The sequence below is a fragment of the Schistocerca americana genome, chromosome 2 (assembly GCF_021461395.2).
Source record: "Schistocerca americana isolate TAMUIC-IGC-003095 chromosome 2, iqSchAmer2.1, whole genome shotgun sequence".
Lineage (NCBI taxonomy): Eukaryota > Metazoa > Arthropoda > Insecta > Orthoptera > Acrididae > Schistocerca > Schistocerca americana.
The window spans coordinates 103,858,810-103,884,166 of record NC_060120.1 but is presented as its reverse complement, the minus strand read 5'-3'; the positions used below and the strand labels follow the sequence as shown (position 1 = coordinate 103,884,166).

The 25,357-nt window shown below is 43.0% G+C and overlaps 1 protein-coding gene across 1 annotated transcript in view; it reads right to left on the bottom strand.

Moving 5' to 3' along the window:
* The window catches only part of LOC124593813 (alpha-tocopherol transfer protein-like), a 211,744-nt gene that overhangs the window by 460 nt on the left and 185,927 nt on the right, over positions 1-25,357 (bottom strand). The window contains exons 3-5 of the mRNA XM_047132161.1: positions 23,767-24,093; positions 10,046-10,156; positions 63-204 (exon numbers count right to left, since the gene is read on the bottom strand). Of these exons, the coding sequence (XP_046988117.1) occupies positions 63-204; positions 10,046-10,156; positions 23,767-24,093 (580 nt within the window). The remainder of the gene's footprint in view (positions 1-62; positions 205-10,045; positions 10,157-23,766; positions 24,094-25,357) is intronic.

The following is a 25,357-nucleotide window of genomic DNA, read 5'->3' as shown; positions in this document are numbered from 1 at the left end:
ATGTAAGAAACAGTAACTTCTTCATGATAGTAAAATCATAATGTTTCACTGTGAACACTCACCTAATACCACAGGTTGACTGAGAACATAGGAAAGCCACTCATTTAGATCTGTTTCTTTTCCAGAGCCTCCCAGGTCAGGGGGCAACCAGTCAGGAGTTATGTGGCTATGTAGTGATTCCATGTCATGTCCATGTAAGAACAGCTAAACAGAAAATATTTCAAACTAACAAGTAATCACATGTATCTTTTTGATATGGCTAACTTTTGTTTAAAGATAGTCTCTTTTGCAAATAAAAAATATAATAGCTGACCCAGTACAAGAAGATCCCTGACAGTTGCAGTGGGTGGAGTGCTGTAGCTTCACGCTCCTACCTCAACCAGTCATGTAACATGATTTTATAAACAGCTCTATGAGAAAGTTATGGAGTGAACCACTTGCAGAAACTATTCTGTGGTGGTTATTAGGATTGATAAAACTTTCAGAAAAAAAAGGTTTTTGTCAACTAGATGCAAAGCAATCAAAGTATTTGACTCAGATCATAATATAAGAATAATGAAGAGAAAAAGAGGCAATCTGTTAGAATATGGGATTCTGACAATTTCATTTATTGGGGAATGAATTAGAAACTCTCAAGTCTGTGGCTACAACAGGGTTGCTTTTATGCGTAGATAATCCAAGATGAAACCTAGGGGTCTGCAACTTGAAAGGGCCCATGCCACAACATTTAGAGTATTACATGGCATAAAGTACAAACTAATCTCAATAAAAAGGGAGAGTAGTTTAAAAACGGAAGTTCCAAATGAAAATTCTTTTCCTTTTTTTAATCTCCTCAAGTCACTAAATTTTCATTTGTGTAGTAAATTGTTATACAACTAGATAACAATCCTTAAACATTGCATTATGGGTTTTTAGTTTGAACTTTGCCCTAAAATGATTTCTTTCCAAATCAGTTATCATAAAATCTAAAATTTCACTTCACGTCACCTGAACATTCATTCAGTGTAGCAATCTGTAGACTCTGACTACTGTCCTGAGCCACAAGTCTGGGCACACACCCTGATATGAGTAAACAGAAGATGCAGTAATGTAATAATAATAAACGTTGACGCTGTGGCAATCATATGAAATATAGAATATTGTGGATACCTGAAGAAATATTCTGAGTTCTGAGTTAAATAATTAGTGCAAATTTGTGTGAGATGTCAGAGGGTACTGACTGTGTGTAAATTGACTAAAGAAATTATCAATTTATGTTTGAAGAAAGAGGTTCAAAAGGAAAGTGGTGTCAGAAAGAGAACTGAGAGTAATCATTATTAGAAGAAATAATTCAGCACAGAGAAATATTAAGGCCAGTGGTATGTATCCAATGGATGTGAAGTAAGCACTGCTTACACAGCATAAACTGGAAACAATGGTGAAACTAATGGAAACAATGAAGTTTAAAAGCATTCCTTACATAGGCTGGCAGACTTTTAGATTAGCACTGTCAATTTTTCATGAGTCTCACCAAAATTTGTAAGATTGTGCTCACTACAAGTTACAGTTTGGGTAAGGTCTGATGTCCCTGAATGGGTTGTACAACTGGGAACAAAGCTCTGTGGAGGATGGTTACCTGCTTCCTCCAGCCACCAGCTCCCACGGTGAATTGACTGCGGGCGTTAGTATAAGGTTATAACTACTAAACATAATAATTTCTTTTCAACTGCTGCAGAAAATGTGTTCATTGTTTGTAAAAAAAAAACTATTTATGCATGTGGTATACAATTTTGTATTATCTCAATACCATAAACAGACCTAACAGTTTCTAATACACATTGCACATGTACACTGCTATTGGTAGGAAGGTAATCAACCAAGTCCATTGCTTATCACACTGCTGAGCAGCAAAATTGTGAAAGTTGGAGCAGGGCAGCACCAGAGGGAATGCTGGACTCTGCTGCACAACTTTGTAGCCAGTAGTTTCAGAGACAAGAAGAAAATAATACAACTGGGTAGACCTATAACTGAATCACACATCACAACTATAAATCCATATCACAGTTCATTATGCATCTACACAAAAGCAACAAGTTGTTATCAGGATGCCTAATACTTTAAAGCTGAAATATGCAATCATTCTGAACTCATACATCTTCTCAGTGAATGTGACAAAAAGCTAAAATTTCATTCAATAGGTTCTTCTGTGTTTACAGGAGCATTAACTCTAATAGGAAATGGCTTGACAGCATCTATTTCAAACACATTCATGAATAAAATAACAAAGGAGAATAATGAATTTTGTCTAATTTATTCTGGGTAATGTAACTGATATGTACAATTTCTTGCAGAACTTCTTGATGCTAGCTGTCATAGCTGTTAGTCAAGTAAATTAAAGGTTTATAAAATTCATGAAAGAGCTCAGAGTTTTGATGGAAATGCAAATGGATGGTCATTTCAATGGATTGCAGTCAAGAGTGATAAACATGTTTCTAGTCCAATGGTCATTCATCATTTCACTGAATTCAGTGCTATTGCAAGCTGTGCCAAAGATCAAAGGATGCAGATTTTTTTTTTCCTCTCTTCCACTGGTCTACCTACCTTTCTTTGCAAGTAAACAAAAAGAACTGGGTTCTACACTGAAGAGCCAAAGGAACTGGCACACCTCCCTAATATCGTATAGGGCACCTGCGGGCAATCATAAGTGCTGCAACACGGCATGGCATGGACTCGACTAATGTCTGAAGTAGTGCTGGAGGGAACAGACTCCATTAATCCAGCAGCACTGTTCATAAATCCATAGAGTATGAGAGGGTGGAGATCTCTTCTGAACAGCACACTGCAAGGCATCCCCGATATGTTCAATAATGTTCATGTATGGGGAGTATGGTGTCCAGCAGAAGTGTTTAAACTCAGAAGAGTGTTCCTGGAGTTACTCTGTAGCAATTACGGACATATGGGGTGTCGCATTGCCCTGCTGGAATTGCCAAGTCTGTCAGAATGCACAATGGGCAGGACGGATGCAAGTGATCAGACAGGATGCCTACATACGTGTCACCTGTCAGAGTCGTATCTAGATGATTCAGGGGTCTCATATCACTCCAACTGCACAAGCCCTACACCATTACAGAACCTTCACCAACTTGAAGAGTCCCCTGCTGACATGCAGGGTCCATGGAATCATGAGGTTGTCTCCATACCTGTAGATGTCCATCCCCACGATACAATTTGAAATGAGACTCTTCTGATCAGGCAGCATGTTTCCAGTCATCAACAGTCCAATGTCAGTGTTGACAGGCCCAGGAAAGGTGTAAAGCTTTGTGTTGTGCAATCATCAGGGGTACACAAGATGGCTTTCGGAACGGATATCCCATATCGATGATGTTTCATTGAATGGTTCTCTACTGACACTTGTTGATGGTCCAGCATTGCAATTTGCAGCAGGGTTGCTCTTCTGTCATGTTGAATGATTCTCCTCAGTTATTGTTGGTCCCATTCTTGTAGAATCTTTTTCCAGCTGCAGCAATATCTGAGATTAGCTTTTTTACCAGATTCCTGATATTCATGGTACACTCGTGAAATGGTCATACAGGAAAATCTCCGCTTGATCACAACCTCAGAGGTGCTGTGTCCCATCACTTGCACATTGACTATAACAGCACATTCAGACTCACTTAAATCGTGATAACCTGCCATTGTAGCAGCAGTACCTGATCTAACAACTGTGTCAGACACTTTTTGTCTTATATAGGCATAGCCAACCAGAGCACTGTATTCTGCTTGTTTCCATATCTCTGTATTTGAATACGCATGCCAGTTCTTCGGTGCTTCAGTGTAGATGAGGAAGTAAAGAAATGACTGTCTAAAGTGTCAGCTACGTGGTGGAGTTTTGCATTCTGTGTGTGAGAACCTTAAACTGCAGTCATTTGTTTCATGAAAAGCCTATACTACTGTGCATGGATTTGAAATCATGATGCAAGAATTCATTTCAGTTTCATTCAACATACTTTTGCAGACTGTTTCCCTTTCACTGACACATTATTTGATATATTTCAGTCTGGAATTTATGACGTTAGCTAATGTATGATAAAATTAATGAATTTGAAGAACTGCTGAAAATTAAACGTAATGGACTTGTGAGAATATGGGAAAAACTAATTCATGGCCATCATACACATTAACAGGTAATTAAATGTCATATGAATAATACTTCTGTCATTTTGGCAACAATCTTTGGAATAAACTACTAGAATTTTTTTTACACAGTTGTTTTTTCTTGTTTAAGAAAAATGCATCATGAAAATGTTGGTAATTTCTTGAATTTGCTGTCAAATGGGCTCCAGACTGCATGCTATGAAATTATAAACCTCTTTGAACTTATTTAGACTACTCTTGCATCCAGTACCTCAGCCAAGAGAAGCCTTTCAGTTATGAAAAAGATAAAAAACTTTGTATGCACTTCATACCCTCAAGAACAGCTTACAATGTTAGCTCTACTATTAATTGAAAATGATTTCCTGTGGAAGCTGATGTCTTGAGTTTTATGGCCCAGTGAGCAACAAAATTGCCAGAAATGTATTATCATATTTAAAAATGAAATTTTATTCTATTGTAACTGCTATTCCTGACAGTAAGTTCAGTACATACCACTGATCAAAGAGTAATATTGGTAAGACAGAAGTAAAGGTATTCACATCTGTTGGGAATATGGCAGACCATGAGAGAAGGAAATGACATATTTAAAGACTCAATGAAGGGGAACTGCATGACAGAGTCCCAAAAAAAGCTCAGTCTTAAACAAAGCAGCAAGGGCCAACAAGTGCAATCGAAGTCCATAAACCTGACAAGAGGATTGAGTACTAGGAGTTAATTTATAAACGAAGAATAAAAGTCAAAGAAACAGAAGAGTTTTCAGAAGATCACTATCCTCTCTACACAACTGATAAAACTTAGAACAGCTACATTAAGAAAAAAGAAAAAGATGAGAGATCAGGGTGTAATGCCCTGCTGTCAACTTCATCAGACAATCATAGGCTCAGATTGGACAGAGATGAAGAAGTGTTATGTAAAAACTCAAAGGTTGGCACTAACTCTATGACTGCTGATGTGATATTTGTTTGGTTTTTTTTTTTCAGTTATCTATATCCTTGACTGTGCATGCTAGGCTGCCCAGTTTAGTCAAGAATAAATGTGTTCCAAATGATAATATTAATTATCTGAAGTAGTGTGTCAGGTTTATTCTTATGGGTGCAGCAAAAAATACAAACGTGATCTCATCAAAGATACAAGATCGCAAGACTATATGCAATAAAACTAGTGCTTCTGGGCATTGTCAAAGTTACAGTTAAACAGGAGATGGCTGTACCATTCAAACTCATTCAGTCATTTAATAAAATATTTAGAACTGCACTTCAGCCCCCAGTGGCTAATGCTGGTGGAACACCTGGTGAAAATCAGTCATTTTTTATGCCTATCCAACTGGGACCCGACTTTTCTTGAGAACACCACTCGTCAGATAATGATTTCTCATATGAATGAAGATTTAAACTATGCAATCAAATTTCAATTTACTCCAGTCAGTTAAAATCATTTGTGACGAAGCAAGCTTGCATAATTTTAATTCCCCTCTTGTTTTGCCATCTGCCTGCTTAAATTCGTTTTGTTACTTTTAACTGATTATCATTAACATACATGAATATAATCTGCACTTCCATAAAATAGAAAGATTGGCCCTTAGTTTTAAAGTAAATAACTCCAGATCTAATTTTGTGATTAGTTTTGTGTATGTAATTGATTTTCTAAATTGTTTTGACTATTCCTTGTTAGTATCTTTCATTATAGGGTGAAAACAGTAATTGTTTCATGACTTATATTCTATTGTTGACATGTAAACAAATATACATTCTGTAATAATTTTAAACATTTGGAAGGTGAGATACTAGCAATCTTAAAGCATCTATTTGACTCTATTCGGAAACATGCTAGAAAAATCAGCCCTGAATTAATTCAAAAGTAATTAACAGTTTGGTCAAAAGTATTGTTTGTGCAACTATATTTGTTAATTTCATGATTTAAACAAATAATTTGGCCTAACTCTTGTAGTACAAGAAACTGTTAAAAAGAACCAGTTTTTCGATGAACTCAGTTATTTTAATTAGTTTAGTTTTAACTGTAGTTTCTGTAATTTTAACTTTGAACAATGTGTAGTTTCAGCACCTATTATTGTGATAACATATAAGGGCCCAATTTTTGGTCCAGGGCCAAGTTTCAGATAAGAAACCTGTGCTGGTTATTAAAACAACCAGCTCTCTGAGACTGCAGACGTCTGCGCAAGTTGCGCTTGTGTGTGTATGTGTGTGTGTGTGTGTGTGTGTGTGTGTGTACTGCTGACAAAGGCCTTAATGGCTGAAAGCTATGATTGTGTGAATCTTTTTATTGTGCCTATCGCGACTCAGCATCTCCGCTATATAGTGAGTAGCAACTTTCCTTCTCTCGTATTGCTACAATGCTTCAATTTAACTGTGAAACAAGTGTTAAACAATTAAGTCATGTGTAAAAACCAATGTCAATGGCAGCTTCATATGCACCTGATTATTATTCAAGAACTGTGGACTTTGTGGTTATGTCTTTACTGCTCGGAGATGTTCAACAGTAAACTACTGTAGCAATATGTGGAGTTTCGCATGCGAACTATTAATGAGGCTTATCGTAAGTTAAACAATAGTGCACTGGACATATAACTGTGTATTACTGAGAGGTTGTGAACAGTGAAACTAAAGTACTATGAAACACAACTATGTGTCTGCCAGCTACATAATTTGCAGTAATCAGTGTCTGAATCCACAGTCCATCTTTTCAGCAAATGTAGTAATGCACAATGTTGACACTGAAGACAACAATCAACAAACGAAGAGGTAAAGCAGGTGGAACTGCCACATGCGGTGTCCTGGCAGGTGAGGAGTATTGTACGTAACCACAATAAACAAGGACTCGCGAATTTTGAGCAGTAAATTTTACAGCGGTTTACAGTGTAATGGAGCACCAGCCAGTCGCACAGGGTTTTCATGGCCACAGTGGGACAGCAGCTCATCAGTGACCAGTTTCTATGGAAGCAGCCACTGAGCACCGGAGCAGCCAATCAGCATGGAGGTGGATACAGCTGACCGGAGGTAAACAAGACGCTTCGCTGAGAGAATTACAATGTGCAGCAGATGATGAATCAAGAGGACAACCACAAAAATGGCCTTTATTCCCACAGCACTACAGGCCGTTTAGCCTCTTGCCACCTCTCAGCAAGATCTGTGAGTGCCTCCTGCTTATTCCCATATGAGACCACATCACCAATGAGCGACTTCTGCTGGGTTTACAATTCGGATTCCGAGCATAGTCAGGTTAGTCCAAAGCTATCTCACAAACAAAACTTTCTCTGTCAAGGTAGAAACAGTCATCTCCACCAAAAGCCATATTCATGCTGGGATGCCACAGGGATTGGTCTGGGGCCCATTTTGTACAATCTGTAACTGCGGACACTCCCACAGCCCCCCTGGTGCGCACCACACAGTATGCTGACGACACAGCCCTTTACACTCATAATGCGAGTAAGGACCTGGTCATTCATAGGCTACAAATGGTTTTAGATAACACAGAAACCTGGGCCAGTCGCTGGCGCATCATCATCAACCCTGAAAAGACACGGTCTATGCTGATCACCTGGAGACTTGGGAGACGTGAACCCCCTCAACGTCCCCACTTTCACCTCCACCGATATGGATCCTGACTCCCGTGGTGCAGATCCACCAAGTATCTAGGCGGAACCCTGGACTCAAGACTAAGGTGGAAACCCCACATAGATGACATCCACAGGAAGGTCTGTGCCAGAATGCCCATCCTATACCCAGTCCTCAACACAACAGAGCCTTCCCTGCTCTGTAGGAGTAAATGTCAATCAAGCCCTTATATGGCCAGCAATGGAGTATTTGTGCCCTGTCTGGGGATACGCAGCAAAGCAGCATCTGGACAAACTCCAGAGGCTGCAAAACCGCGCCCTCAGGAGGGCACTGCATCTACCCGTGGGATTCCCCACCAACAATCTGCACGCCGCTGCCGAAATCCCCCTCCTCAAAGAAAGATTCCAAGATCTGGCAAGGACTTTCTATGAGAACTCTTCCAGATCTAGAAATAACCACATCCATTGCTTAGGTCAGCATGACATGTCCTGTGATAAGCACAAACGCGCTATAATAATCTTCGACGATTAAGTCAATGAGAAAAATCCCAAAATTTCCAAGTCCTAATATCAATCCTTAATCCTTAAAATACCCAACATCTCACCAACCTCAGGCAAGCACAAGATAGGTTTTTCTGAGTGATAATTTTGTCTGGTCAGTAATGAAAGTTAAATTTGCCTTAGCATAAGGATCTGTTACTGTGGAGTGTTTTTCAGTAGAGTAAATTGGGCATTAAATAAGCAGAGCAGGCGTTTATTTATTACATAATGAAACAATAATGAAATAAGAAAGGGAGCCTGTCTCTGCAGCAGGGATATTTTTTGAGAATGCGCTCCACTTGTTAATTAAATGAGAAAGGTAAGTAAAATAATGGTGGTGACAGACATGACTGAGTAGTGACCAATGGTGCACTCTGAAGTTGTTTCTTTGGGGGATCAGCAGTACCAGGACTGGATGTGATGGCCCGGCAAATATGCTTTTTAAGTAGGCTGGTGGGGTAACTACGTTCAGTAAAGGCTGAGGTGAGAATGGTGGTGTACTGCTGTAAAGAGTCTGCATCTGAACAAATATGTTTGCCTCAAATGCCAGGGCTGTACCGGAGGGAACATTCGACATGCAAAGGACGGCAACTGTCAAAAATTAAGTACTGTTGTTTGTTAGTAGCTTTAATGTGAACAGAAGTGTGTAGCTGGCCTTTGGTAAGGATGAGACCAACATCAAGAAAAGAGGTACTGGATTCAGAATAGGACCATGTGAAATTTATTTGGGAGAAGGTGCTCAGAGATTCCAGGAACTTTAACAGGTCAGCCTCACCATCTCCGCAATATTCTTCTCAGACCCTATGCTGTTCCTGCACCCATCTCCCTAAAGTATGGCTCCTATTCCTGTGATCATCCCTGCTGCAAGAACTGCCCAATGCACACTGCTACCACCACCTATACCAGCCCTGTAGCTGACAAAACATATAATTTCTAAGGGACAGCCACCTGTGAAATGACACATGTTGTATACCAGCTGTTATGTAAACACTGCTCAGCCTTTTATATTGGCATGACTACCACCAAATTACAGTTAGAATGAATGGGCATAGGCAATGGGTGTATACTGGCAACACGAAATATCCTGCTGCAGCGCCACAAGTAAGAACTAGTGCTGCAACACATCCTTGGTTCTTTCCACCCACCTTGCCTTAATTTACAGTAATTTCTTCACAGTTTTCTACATCTTTCATTTTCTTACCTGTCTATTTTCTGTTCCCTCCCACCTGTGTTATGTACAATGCACTTAGCTATTCACTATTATTAACTCATGCATAATTTTTAAGCAGTAATCTCTGTCTTGCATATAACCCCGTCTTCCAGCTTCAAACTCTCGGGTTTTCAGATCTCTTCCAGTGCAGTCCCCAATGATCAGTCTTTTCTTCTCATCCCATTTGGTAAGTCTCTCCTGAGCCGCAGTTCTGGGTGACTTTCCTGAAATCTGCACCTTTTCCTAGACCTCTCCAGTCCTTTTGCTTCACCACTCTTCCTACCCCTTCAACCCTTCTGTCTGAAGAAGGAGTCACTGGTTCCAAAGGCTTGCCTAATTATAACCTTCTTTTAAGTGTGTCTTTTGCGCCTTTTATCTTAAGTAATAATATTGTTGGTCTGGAGTTTATTTTTAAAGCTATAGACACCCAACTGTGTGTTTATTAGGAGCCTACAAGACATCTGACATATGGGAGTATCAAAAAGGAGGAAGCAAAGTGCATTAATAAAATGTGAATGCATCATGTTAACTTATATGTAAATTAAATTTTAATACATTGTAAAAGTATGTAATAGTATTTGGAAACTTACCCTTTTCTGCATACGTTCATTAAGGAAGCTCTTGAATAGTGAAAATACCAGACCAAAAATTGCTGGTTCATTTACAACATGGACTCCGTTTATTCGTATAGGAAAGCAATTCTGTAAATGAAAAATTTTGCTGTACCAGTGTTATTTTAGTGTTAATATATTATTAATAATAAGATACTCAGTAGAATGACCCCATTTAGTGATCTATTATCTGTCAAAAATAAAGAAAGAAAGGAAAGACATTCTTTCAGCAGTCAAATATTGAATCTTTTCATCTCTGTCCTCTATGCTCAATACCACACAGTATAGAAAACAAGCAAAGTGGTTTTCTACTGATTATATTATGCAATCCTGACAACTCTGTGTTCGAATTTTAATGTAAACGTATGGCCAGAAGTTCACAGTGCTGCTACAATAGTGTATTTATGACAATATTTTACAGCTACACACTAACCAGTATGGAAATACAAAGGAAGAGATAGCACAGTGTGTGGCCACAGATTGGATAGACAAGCAAAGGAAACATCATCATCATCATAAAGTGTATTTAAATTCTGGGACAACAACAGAGTAATAGTAGTTGGCAGAGGAGCAAACGATTGCCATAGTAATGGCAGATTTAAAGTCCTGGTTCACAAATAGCATAGTTACCATAAATATGAACATATGAAAACTGTAAATTTAGCAATACATAGTAAAATGTTCTTATAAATTAAAATTTGGAAGAGTAAATTATTGCACAGCGATACAAAATTACAGTCTGTGTACTTTTGATATTATATTGACAATCTTGGTAACAACAATATTCGTGAGCTAATAAAAATAAATGAATAATATGTATTTGATCACATCCTTATATGATTCAGTGTAAGCATCAGCACACTGAATCATTTGTTTGGATAGTTATCCCAGTCTAAATAGCATAAGAGTAAGGCAATGTACATTCACTCATGATGCATGTGATTTCAGAGAGTGTGTCCACACAGTTCACAGCCCTGCTTATAGAGGCTGCCGGGGTCAGCCTGCCGGTGTGCTCTGGTGAGCTGCCAAAGAACAGTATTATTTAAGCAATCACAAATGAGTGCTTGGTTTATTCTTGCTGTTGTATTACTGTTGTCCAGTCAATGTGCTCAGTGCTACGCAGTGCTATCAGAATATTAGGTGTTACTCTATAAAGTACTGTGTTCCATAAAGCATGTTTTTTCATGGTATAATAAACTTGGCGATAAGTGAGGGTTATGTTTTCTCTGTGTGCCAGTGCTAAGTCAGCTGACATCATCTCAATGGAAGAAATATTCCAACATCTACCAAACATAAATGGAATGTGGCTAATGATTCAAAGACACTTCCAGCTTCACCACAGTTCATCATTGTTTCACATTCTGAAGGTGGTCAGTCCTTCACAACAGTAAATTCGTTTATTATTCAGAAAGGTGATGATGCAATTCCTGGCCCTGTGAAATCCTGCTCTCGTTTATGGAATGGCATTCCGCTTTTGGAGACTACTTCTGATTCACAGGCACAACAACTGCTTGCCACCTCGCTTCTCCATGGCCGTCCCATTCATGTCAAGGCCCACAGAATTCTGAATTCTTGCTGTGATGCTATGTATACTAGACTGCTTGACATTCTGACCAAGGCCGAAATCTAATCATACCTTTCTGATCAGGGTGTCATTGCCATTCATCAGGTGATGAAAAATGTAGAATCCACCTTAGTGCCCACCTGCAGCCTTTTTCTCACCTTTGATGGAGTGGTGCTTCTGTCCAAGATTAAAGCAGGCTATGAAATTATCACAGTCTTCCAAACCCGATGCACTGCTACCATTGCCATCACTTCAACCACGCTAGAACGTCTTGTTGACACCCAGCCAAATATGTATACCATGGCACACGAGGGCAATTATCCACCTCCTTCTCCCCACTGTGTCAATTGCAGTGGCAGCCATGCTGCCTCCTCTCGGGATTGTCCCATGTATCTCGATGAGAGGGCTGTCCAGGAGATCCAGGTAAAGGAAAAAGTGCCTTACCCAGCCGCTCGCAAGCTATTGGATAGTCACAAACCTGCGTTCTCCCGCCTGGCACTTATAGTTCTGTTTTTGCTACCTCTCGCTCCATGAAGGACATGGCCATGCAGACATGCGACCTCAAATTCAGCTCTGAGGTTGTGAAATCGCCCAGTGTCAAGGTAGCATCGCCATCCCCTCGTACACCTGTGCAACAAACCATCAAACTCTCGCCTCAGGAAGCGAAGCCACCAGCTGCACAACCAGTAGGCCAGAATGGACAGAAGGAGTGCTCCCGTCAAGACTTCTTATATCCCTCCAGCTAACCAGCATCTGAGCCCTCTGGAAAACTGGAAAGGCTCAAAGAAGTCCAACAAAGGCAAACGATCTTTTCCTTCACCGAATGAAAGATCCTCTTTGATGGTGTTGTCATGTGATACCTTAGCCTGACCAGTCCCCGTGTCGCTGGTGTGCACCACCGACCCTTTTTCTGCGCTGGACTCCACAGACCAACAGCACAAGCAAGCTGATGCTTCTGTGGACCTCAAGGAGCACGATCCTCCTGCTTCTGTGCCCTGTAGGAGCAGTTCTTTGCACGCTATCGCTCGGCAGCCGCCAAGGTGACACCACTTCATTTCTTCATCATCATGACTCTCCTCCAATGGAATGTTCATGGGCTTTGATCCCACATATAGGATTTATGGCTGCTTTTAGCATTGCCACGTCCCCTTGTACTCTGCCTTCAGGAAACAAAATTGCATCCTCATGACTTCTTTGAGCTTTCATATTTCTTCCCAGTTTGTTTTGATCTTCCTCCTGAGGTCGACATTCTGTCTCATGGGGACGTCATGCTGCTCATAAGGGATTACGTTCGTAGCCAACCCATCTCCCTGACTACCCATCTTCAAGGTGTTGCAGTTCGCCTTTTCCTTCCGCACCTGACTTTTTCCCTCTGTACCATTTATGTTCCTCCATCATTCAGTGTCATCAGGGCAGACTTCCTTCAGCTTATTGGCAGCTACCTCCCCAATTTCTGCTACTCGGTGACTTTAATGCACATCATCCCCTTTGGGGTTCTCCCAGGACCTGTCAGAGAGGAGCCCTCTTGGCTGATCTTAATCAGCTCAACCTCTTCTGCCTTAACACTGGAGCTCCCACATTCCTTTCTGACTCCTTGCACACCTATCCCCATTTGGACCTATCTTTCTGCACTGCCCAGTTTGCTCATCGTCTTGAGTGGTCAATTCTTTCTGACACCTGCTCGAGCGACCATTTCCCATGTGCTGTCCATTTGCTGACTCCAGCGCCACCTGCCTGCATACGCAAATGGCAGCTTACTAAGGCTGACTGGCAGCTTTATTCCTCCCTGGCGACCTTCGAAGAACAAGATTTCCCCGGTAGTGATGACCAGGTGAACTATCTCACAAACATTATTCTTACTGCTGCGGAACATTCCATTCCTCGCACTTCCACTTTACCGCGCTGTGTCCCAGTCCCGTGGTGGACTGAGGCACGCTGCGACGCAGTTCGCGCGTGGAGACGTGCTCTCCGCAATTTTAACCATCATCCTACGATGGCAAACTGCATTCATTATAAACATATGCGTGCAAAGTGACGTTCCGTTCTTCGGGACAGCAAAACAGTTAGCTGGATTTCATTCACAGTTCCACCCCTTCCTCTTTTGTGTGGGCCAACCTCTGACGGCTCTCTGGGACCAAGATCCATTCGCCTGACAGTAGCAGACAATGTCATTATGGACCCTATTGCTATCTCCAACTCCTTGAGCCGCCATTTTGCGGAAATTTCGATCTCTTCCCATTATCACCCTGCCTTCCCCCACCGGAAACGAATGGAGGAGGCTCAGGCGATACCTCTCTCTTCTTAGAATTACGAGTGCTACAACGCCGCCTTTACTATGAGGGAGCTAGATCATGCTCTCAGTTCATCCCGATCCTCCACCTCAGGGCCAGATGCTATCCACATTCAGATGTTGCAGGACCTTTCTCTTGTGGGCAAGCACTTTCTGCTTAATACATACACCCGCATCTGGGTAGAGGGCACGTTTCCCAGACGTTGCTTGAAGCCACTGTCATACCTATACCTAAGCCCAGTAAGGACAAAAACCTTAAAACCTTCCTTCTAGCTCCACCCCCCCCCCCCACCGCCCCCAATCTCTCTTACCTTTGCAAGGTGATGAAACGTATGATTCACGGCCGGCTGGCATGGTGGCTCGAGTCTCGCAATTTATTAACGACTGCACAGTGTGGGTTTCGAGCGCCCTGTTCTGCAGTTGACCATCTCGTTTCTTTGTCCACCCATGTCATGAATGGTTTTCTGCGGAAATCCTAGACTGTGGCTGTGTTTTTCGGTTTGGAGAAGGTCTACGACACCTGCAGGAGAACTGGTATCCTCCATACTTTTTACATGTGGGGCTTCTGTGGCCGCCTGCCCTGTTTCCCTCAGGAACTTTTTAAAGGCCGAGTTTTCCAGGTGAATGTGGGCTCTGTCTTGTCAGGCACCCGGTGTGCCTCAGGGTTCCTTCCTGAGCGTCGTCCTCTTTGCTATCGCCATTAACCCTATACTGGCCTGTCACCCACTGCGCATCTCTTGATCTCAGGTTGACGATTTTGTCATCTATTGCAGTTCTCCACGGACCTATCTCACTGAGCGGCGTCTGCAGCGTTGTTTTGACCGTCTTTACTCCTGGAGCATCGACAATGGCTTTTGTTTTTTCACTGACAAAACCGTCTGTATGAATCTCTGGCGGTGCATTTGGTTTCTCACCCCATCTTTACATCTTGGGCCTGTCGCTCTTCCGTTCTTTGAAACTACGAAATTCCTGGGGCTCATGCTCGATAGGAAACTCTGTTGGTCCTCCCATGTGTCTTACCTGGAAGCCCACTTTACGCGGTCCCTCAATGTTCTACGTGTCCTCAATGGTACTTCCTGGGGTGCAGATCGAACCACCCTCCTCCTTTTTTACCGTTCGAAACTAGACTATTGGTACTGTGTTTATGTGTCTGCACGTCCGTCCCTCTTACGCTGTCTCAACATTATCCACCATCGTGGCATCCATTTGGCCACTGTGGCCTTTTACACCAGCCCAGTTGAGAGTCTGTATGCTGAAGCTGCTGAACTACCACTGTCCTACCACCGTGACTGTCTCCTCAGCAGATATGCATGCCATTTGTCTGCCATCTGTGGCCACCAATCCTATGCTCCTTCTTCGATGATTCCTTTGTTCGCCAGTATGTGGCGCGTTCCTCTTCTCTGTTACCTCCTTTCGGCACTTGCTCCAGCAGATTAACTACACGCTACCTGTAACTATTCCGGTGAGTGTGAACCCTTCACCACCTTGGCTTCGTGAAGCGGCCCGTTTTAGCCTTGGCCCTTCATTCACTTTCTAAGGAAACTAGTCCAACCTGGCTCTGTCGTTTTCAGTTTCGCAACCTTTGCATGGAACTTCGCGGAGCCGGCCGCGGTGGCCGTGCGGTTCTAGGCGCTCCAGTCCGGAGCCGCGCTGCTGCTACGTCGCAGGTTCGAATCCTGCCTCGGGAATGGGTGTTGTGTGATGTCCTTAGGTTAGTTAGGTTTAAGTAGTTCTAAGTCCTAGGGGACTGATGACCACAGCAGTTGAGTCCCATAGTGCTCAGAGCCATTTGAACCATTTGAACTTCGCGATAGTACATTTGTGTGCACTGATGGCTCTCGGACTGACAGTTGTGTCGGGTGTGCCTTCATCATTGGCGCTAACGTTTTTCGATATCAGCTTCTGGCACACTGCTCAGTATTCACAGTCGCTCTTGGCCCTGTATCAGGCTACTGAGTACATCCAGCGACACAGACTTTCCAATTGTGTCCTCTGCTCAGACGCTCTCAGCGTCCTTCAAAGTCTATGTGCGCTGTACGCCGCCCATCCCTTAGTGCAACGGGTCCAAGAAAAATGTCACTTGCTCATTCTTGGTGGAGCCAGTGTGATGTTTATGTGGGTTCCTGGTCATGTTGGTCTGCCAGGAAACAAGGCTGCTGACGCTGCTGCCAAGGCTGCAGTTCTCGTACCTCAGCCTGCTAGTTCCTATATTCCCTCCAATGATCTCTGTGTCGCCGCCTGTCAGGAGGTGGTGTCACTTTGGCATCGCCATTGGTTCTCCCTTCATGGGTATAAGCTGCAGATTATTCAGCCTCTCTCAGCGGCTTGGACGATCTCCTCTCAGCCCTCCCGCAGGAAGGAAGTCATTTTAACTAGGTTGCGTATTGGGCACTGCCTCTTCAGCCATCGTTATTTGTTAAATGGTGCTCCCCCACTACTTTGCACACATTGCGCCCAAGTTTTAACTGTCTGCCAATTTCTCATGGAATGCCCATATTTTAACCGTGCGGACTATCAAAAAAGAAAAAGTGATGAGTGGCCCTCAACTACGTACACTCAGACCCAGAGTTGAAATATTAAAAGTTTTGGCTGGTTTCGTTGTCTAGGGACTGGGATACATAGTTGCCGCATTACAAGCCAAATACTGCTGAGTCTACAGTATACAATATGGATATACATATGAATCGAATGGTCAAAGGTTCCTATCACTCGGCAATTGCGAATTTTGAATGTGACATAGAAATTTATAAATGAAAGATTGCAATTAAATAAAACCTCCAGGTACTATTTTGAACGACTTTAAACGATGAGTGTGATAGTAGAAGTACCTATAAGAATGCCGTTTATTACTGGAAAACACTTATTGGTGTCGATGGTCCAGCAATTAAATAAAATATAAGTCGAATAACATGGAAACAATAGATTCTTCCTTCACGTAATTAGTTATGAACAACAACATAGCTCGCGAGATATTCACTTCTAAACGCATACTACGTCTTCACTGCAGAAGTCATGGAAATCTCACAAGTGCGCAAGAAATATTTGTATCTCCCACCACCACGCGCAAACTGCACCACCCTTCGCGTTTTTCCCGCAACCGACCATCCTGCTCCCCATCCAGCACACGTTCCCCACTTCCATCCAGTCTCTCCATTAACGAGCACTGTGATTGGCTAGAGTGCTCTCGCCATTTCTTAAAGCCAACATACACTCACAAACATATTGAAACACATACGAAATACTGGATTTACATTTAAATGACCTGAAATTAAATAAATATTCCTACAGCTGGACCATAAACACCCTCAAACACACATTATTAAATATATATATAAATAAATATAGAAATTTTATATATATATATATATATATATATATATATATATATATATATATATTATTATTATTAAACATATAAACAAATCAAATAAACACATATCAAAGGAATAGAAACAAAAGGTAGGCCAGTGGCGTAATGTCTCTGTGTTTTCTAAAACACAGTAAATATTTAACCAATTTCTTCATGAATAGAATATATCGGATACAAACAAAGACATGAACGAATAAATATATTAACAAGCATGCTGCTACCGTTTTTTCGTGTAACTATGGAGTACTTATGGTCTGACGCGGTCAACGGTAATCGGCCACTTTGACTTGTACTATTCAAGTTACATGCCTGTAGTTCTCACCAATTTAGGTTTACACTAATAGCTTTCTAAAGACACGTCGATCGACAAAATCGGATGAACCGTTTAGATTTTGGAAATTCTTTGCTGAGTGTTACTCGTATAATTTACACTCAGATACTATACTTTAAACTAATAAAGATATTGAAAATCTGATTACATGATCAGAATCGTCATGCAAATAATGGTAATGTACACGTTTCTTTTTAAGGTATCATGATTCCTCTGGCTATTATCACTTCCTACATGAACTGTGAAATATCTGCCATTATGGTTTCACGAAGTCCGCCATCTTTGGCACTCCCAGCACACAAATCTCCTTCATCGACACAAAGCACAGTCCTCGCCACTGCGCCAACATGGTATTCCCAGCCACGGGGTCGGCCTGGCCCACGCGCTGGGGCTGCCCCTGTTGCTCCGGCCGATGCTCGGCACCACGTGGCCGCCGACAAGCCGCGGCCCGCCGAAAGCCCCCGTAAGACCATGCCAACTCCGAACTTAGAACATTTTCAGGGCGCCACAACTCGCCCATTACCTCACAACCGTTTACTTTCCTCCTTGGGTTTGCTGTCAGAGTTATCGGCCGTTTCAGCAAATGATGCACGGGGTGTCGACTGCGTTTTAATTTTTATCCATCGCAACAATATTGCGAAGGCCATTTTATTTTCGGTTCTGGACCTCTGTTTCTGTATGGTGTCATTTGCAGCCCTTTCTCCACGTCCCTGTTTCTAGCTGTCTTCTCTTACGTCAATTGGGATCGACGTAAAGCCCTTTTCTAATTCCTCTCTGTCTTCATGTTCTATAGTTTTGACTAGGGCACGTATGACCCCAGCTGTTTTTGCGCCATAAAACAAAATAAACAAACAAGCCACGGGCAACTTGAAAGGAAAATAACGCTCATGACCGTTACAGCCCGTATTGAAAGCAAATCTGATTAGCAGCATCATAGTGGTGCTACTAGCGCCACTCTTAGGCGACTGGCTCGAAACTTGAATAAACATCATCTTTCAGATGTAGAAACACGCCTTCCGACTTTCGTTTATGTCTCATTGATCCTTTTTGGTGTTGTGCTTTTTTCTGCCAGTGCACATATAATTTCTTTATAATACGCTGAAGAGCCAAAGAAAGTGGATTTTTTTTTTTTTTTGTCATCAGTCTACTGACTGGTTTGATGCGGCCCGCCACGAATTCCTTTCCTGTGCTAACCTCTTTATCTCAGAGTAGCACTTGCAACCTACGTCCTCAATTATTTGCTTGACGTATTCCAATCTCTACAGCTCCCTCTAGTACCATGGAAGTCATTCCCTCATGTCTTAGCAGATGTCCTATCATCCTATCCCTCCTCCTTATCAGTGTTTTCCACATATTCCTTTCCAATTCTGCGTAGAACATCCTCATTCCTTACCTTATCAGTCCACCTAATTTTCAACATTCGTCTATAGCACCACATCTCAAATGCTTCGATTCTCTTCTGTTCCGGTTTTCCCACAGTCCATGTTTCACTACCATACAATGCTGTACTCCAGACGTACATCCTCAGAAATTTCTTCCTCAAATTAAGGCCGGTATTTGATATTAGTAGACTTTTCTTGGCCAGAAATGCCTTTTTTGCCATAGCGAGTCTGCTTTTGATGTCCTCCTTGCTCCGTCCGTCATTGGTTATTTTACTGCCTAGGTAGCAGAATTCTTTAACTTCATTGACTTCGTGACCATCAATCCTGATGTTAATTTCTCGCTGTTCTCATTTCTACTACTTCTCATTACCTTCGTCTTTCTCCGATTTACTCTCAAACCATACTGTGTACTCATTAGACTGTTCATTCCGTTCAGCAGATCATTTAATTCTTCTTCACTTTCACTCAGGATAGCAATGTCATCAGCGAATCGTATCATTGATATCCTTTCACCTTGTATTTTAATTCCACTCCTGAACCTTTCTTTTATTTCCATCATTGCTTCCTCGATGTACAGATTGAAGAGTAGGGGCGAAAGGCTACAGTCTTGTCTTACACCCTTCTTAATACGACCACTTCGTTCTTGATCGTCCACTCTTATTATTCCCTCTTGGTTGTTGTACATATTGTATATGACCTGTCTCTCCCTATAGCTTACTCCTACTTTTTTCAGAATCTCGAACAGCTTGCACCATTTTATATTGTCGAACGCTTTTTCCAGGTCGACAAATCCTATGAAAGTGTCTTGATTTTTCTTTAGCCTTGCTTCCATTATTAGCCGTAACGTCAGAATTGCCTCTCTCGTCCCTTTACTTTTCCTAAAGCCAAACCGATCGTCACCTAGCGCATTCTCAATTTTCTTTTCCATTCTTCTGTATATTATTCTTCTAAGCAGCTTCGATGCATGAGCTGTTAAGCTGATTGTGCGATAATTCTCGCACTTGTCAGCTCTTGCCGTCTTCGGAATTGTGTGGATGATGCTTTTCCGAAAGTCAGATGGTATATCGCCAGACTCATATATTCTACACACCAACGTGAATAGTCGTTTAGTTGCCACCTCTAATGCCTAATATCATGTAGGGTGTCCCCACGAGCACGCAAAGTGCCACAACACGACATGGCATGGACTCAACTAATGTCTGAAGTAGTGCTGGAGGGAACTGACACCATGAATCCTGCAGGGCTGTCCAGAAATCTGTATAAGTACGATGAGGTGGAGATCTCTTCTGAACAGCACGTTTCAAGGCATCCCAGATACGCTCAATAAAGTTCATGTCTGGGGAGTTTGGTGGCCAGCGGAAGTGTTTAAACTTGGAATAGTGCTCGTGGAGGCACTCTGTAGCATTTCTGGACTTGTGGGATGTCGCATCGTCCTTCTGGAATTGCCAAGTCTGTCGGAGTGCACAATGGACATGAATGGATGCAGGTGATCAGACAGGATGCTTACGTACGTGTCACGTGTCAGAGTCGTATCTAGACGCATCAGGAGACCCATATCACTGCACACGCCCCACACCATTACAGAGCCTCCACCAGCTTGAACAGCTCCCTGTTAACATGCAGAGTCGATGGATTCACGAGGTTGTCTCCATACCTGTACACGTCCATCCGTTCGATACAATTTGAAACTAGAGTCATTGGACCAGGCAACATGTAGAGCCTGATGACCTCAGCAGTTTGGCCCCTTAGGAACTGACCACAAATTTCCAAATTTCCAGGCAACATGTTTCCAGTCATCAGCAGTCCAATGTCGGTGTCGACGGGCCCAGGTGAGGAGTAAAGCTTTGTGCCGTGCGCTCATCAAGGGTACACGAGCTGACTTCGGCTCCGAAAGCTCACATCGACGATGTTTCGTTGAATGGTTCACACGCTGACACTTTTTGATGGCCCAGCATTGAAATATGCAGCAATTTGCGGAAGGGTTGCAGTTCTGTTACCCCCACTTCATCGCTATCTCGGAGATGTTGGGTCCCATCGGTCGTACGGCGATTATAACACCACGTCAAAACTCAGTTAGATCTTGATAACCTGTCAATTTGTACAGAAACGAGATAGCAGTTATAAGAGTCGAGGGACATGAAAGGGAGGCAGTGGTTGGGAAAGGAGTAAGACAGGGTTTTACCCTATCCCCCCTGTTATTGAATCTGTATATTGAGCAAGCAGTAAAGGAAACAAAATAAAAATTCGGAGTAGGTATTAAAACACATGGAGAAGAAATAAAAACTTTGAGGTTCGCCGATGACATTGTAATTCTGTCAGAGACAGCAAAGGACTTGGAAGAGCAGTTGAACGGAATGGACAGTGTCTTGAAAGGAGGATATAAGATGAACATCAACAAAAGCTAAACGAGGATAACGGAATGTAGTCGAATTAAATCGCGTGATGCTGAGGGAATTATATTAGGAAATGAGACGCTTAAAGTAGTAAAGGAGTTTCGCTATTTGGGGAGCAAAGTAACTGATGATGGTGGAAGTAGAGGGGATATAAAATGCAGACTGGCAATGGCAAGGAAAGCGTTTCTGAAGAAGAGAAATTTGTTAACATGGAGTATAGATTTAAGTGTCAGGAAGTCGTTTCTGAAAGTATTTGTATGGAGTGTAGCCATGTATGGAAGCGAAATATGAACAATAAATAGTTTAGACAAGAAGAGAATAGAAGCTTTCGAAATGTGGTGCTAGAGAGGAATGCTGAAGATTAGATGGGTAGATCACATAAGTAATGAGGAGGTACTGAAGAGAATTGAGAAGAAGGGGAGTTTGTGGCACAACTTGACTAGGAGAAGGGATCGGTTGGTAGGACATATTCTGAGGCATCAAGGGATCACCAATGTAGTATTGGAAGGCAGCGTGGAGTGTAAAAATTGCAGAGAGAGACCAAGAGATGAATACACTAAGCAGATTCAGGAGGATGTAGGTTGCAGTAAGTACTGGGAGATGAAGCTTGCACAGGATAGCGTAGCATGGATAGCTGCGTCATACCAGTCTCAGGACTGAAGACCACAACGACAATAACAAAGGATCCTTCTTTCTATGTATTCGCAATACATTACATTTGTCTATGTTAAGGGTCAGTTGCCACTCCCTGCACCAAGTGCCTATCCGCTGCAGATCTTGTTACATTTCGCTGCAATTTTCTAATGCTGCAACTTCTCTGTGTACTATAGCATCATCCGCGGAAAGCCGCACGGAACTTCGGACACTATCTACTAGGTCATTTATATATATTGTGAAAAGCAATGGTCCCATAACACTCCCCTGTGGCACGCCAGAGGTCAGTTTAACGTCTGTAGACGTCTCTCCATTGAGAACAACATGCTGTGTTCTGTTTGCTAAAAACTCTTCAATCCAGCCACACAGCTGGCCTGATATTCCGTAGGCTCTTACTTTGTTTGTCAGGCGACAGTGCGGAACTGTATCGAACGCCTTCCGGAAGTCAAGGAAAATGGCATCCACCTGGGAGCCTGTATCTAATGTTTTCTGGGTCTCACGAACAAATAAAGCAAGTTCGGTCTCACACGATTGCTGTTTCCGGGATCCATGGTGATTCCTAGAGTAGATTCTGGGTTTCCAGAAATAACATGATACGCGAGCAAAAACCTTGTTCTAAAATTCTACAATAGATCGATGTCAGAGATATAGGCCTATAGTTTTGCGCATCTGCTCGACGACGCTTCTTGAAAACTGGAACTACCTGTGCTCTTTTCCAGTCATTTGGAACCTTCCGTTCCCTTAGAGACTTGTGGTACACGGCTGTTAGAAGGGGGACAAGTTCTTTCGCGTAAGCCGACTATAACACCATGTTGAAACTCACTTAAATCTTGATAACCTGCCATTGTAGGAGCAGTAAGCGATCTAACAACTTTGCAGGACACTTGTTGTCTTATATAGGTGTTGCCGACCGCAGCGCCGTATTCTGCCTGTTTACATACGTACCTCTGTGTTTGAATACGCATGGCAATGCCAGTTTCTTTGGCGTTTCAGTGTAGAATGAATGTGAGATACAAATTTTATAAAGTGGTTGTTGCAAGAAACGATTTGGCGATTTCTATGTTGTGGACATTTTATCAGCAGAAGATTAGTAGAAATCTCGCGGCACCCCTGACATTACTGGCGGCACGCACCAGTGTGTCGCTACACGGCGGTTGAGAAATGCCCCACTGGACCGTGAGCTGCGGACAAACCTACGATGAACAAAGTATAGTATTCAGAATGAGATTTTCACTCTGCAGCGGAGTGTGCGCTGATATGAAACTTCCTGGCAGATTAAAACTGTGTGCCGGACCGAGACTCGAACTCGGGACCTGTGCCTTTCGCGGGCAAGTGCTCTACCAACTGAGCTACCCAAGCACGACTCACGCCCCGTCCTCACAGCTTTCCTTCTGCCAGTACCTCGTCTCCTACCTCCCAGACTTTACAGAAGCTCTCCTGCGAATCAAGCAGGACTAGCACACCTGAAAGAAAGGATATTGCGGAGACATGGCTTTGCCACAGCCTGGGGGATGTTTTCAGAATGAGATTTTCACTCTGCAGCGGAGTGTGCGCTGATATGAAACTTCCTGGCAGATTAAAACTGTGTGCCGGACCGAGACTCGAACTGCCAGGAAGTTTCAAAGTATAGTATTCACGAAGAGTGAAAGAAGTGAGTGAAACAAGAGCGTGGAAGAGTACTGAAGGTCGCCGACCTCGGCGCGGCTGAGCACTCACCGCGAGGTAGTGGACCATGGTGCGCGCGAAGCCGGGCGAGAGCGCGCGCAGCTGCTCGAGGCCCAGCCCGCGCAGGTCGAAGACGGCCTGCACGCCCGACAGCTGCGCCGCGGGCTCCAGCGCGGCCACCTCGCCGCACAGCCCGGCCGCCTGCAGCAGCTCCTCGGCCTGCCAGGCTGCGGGCCGCCAGCGGCCGAGGCGCAGCAGCAGGAGGCGGCGGGCGCGCACCTCCAGCACGCCAGAGGTCAGGCAGTGCCGCACCCACGGCCGACGTGGGCGCCGCCAGCCGGGCCCGCGCTGCCGCACGAACTCCTCGTACAGCTGCGCCTGCGCAACAAACGGTCGCGGAAGGCGTGCGTCAGTGCAGGGACGCCAGGATAAAGGGAGTGAACCGTCCTTTAGGGCGGTTCACAAACAACGACTCAAGCACAGTAAAAACTCGGTTAACCGTCACTCTTTAAACCGCCAGTTTCTGTTAACCGTCACTGCTGTAACAGCATAATAATACCGTAATAACGGAATGCTCTAAGGTGCAGTTGTTTATTTACTTTATTTTAGTGGGAAGTGAATGTATCCGCCCGCCGTAGAATGGTACATAAAATATGACCTTCAGGTGACGTGCTAACACATCTCCCCCTTTTCTTGTCTTTGTCTCACTTGTGAGTCAACAACCACCACTGGGTCGGTTTCCAGTTGTGGCGAGAAGACTGTAATTGTCACAGTGTATCTAGCGGACTGTGCCGTGTTACGTGTTTTCCACTTGAATAAGCTTTATTGACTAATATTTTACACTACCGTATTTAGTGCAGGTGTGTGTGATACAGTGACTTGATAAAATGTCTGAAAAACGTAAACGTGTTGTTTTAGGACTTAATCAAAAACTTGAAATTATAAAACGCTTAAGAAAGGGCGAAACTGCGACAAATGTAGCGCTGATTTATGGTATTGGAAGAACAACAGTTAACGATATAAAACGTGATGCTGATAAAATAGAACGACATATGTCAACAATGCAGAGCATGGATGGAGATGTGCGAACAAGAGAGACATGAAACCTGCAAAATATGATGAATTGTACACTGCAATGTACCGATGGTTTATACAAGCAAGAAGTCAGAAGATTCCACTTTCAGGGCCTATAATAATGGCCAAGGCTGTTGAAATGAACAACCAACTTGATGGTGACTCGTCTTTTAAAGCAAGTATCGGATGGCTCGACAAGTTTAAATTTCGTCATGGCATTCGCCAACTTGATATCAGTGGAGAAAAACTCAGCGCGGATAGCTCTGTAATTGCTGAGTTCCGGGAAAAATTTAAAGAAAAAATGCCTGATTTGAATCTTGTTAGGGAGCAAGTTTACAATTGTGATGAAACTGGGCTTCATTGGAAGGCTTTACCACAAAAGACATTAGCATCACTCTCTGAAAAAGCTGCTCCAGGTTTCAAAGTACAAAAAGATCGCATCACTGCTATGGTTTGCGCAAATGTGACCGGCAATCATAGGCTACCCCTACTTGTGATTGGGAAATCAAGAAAACCTCGTGCATTCAAGAATTTGAATGCTCTCCCTGCACAATACTACGCCCAGAAG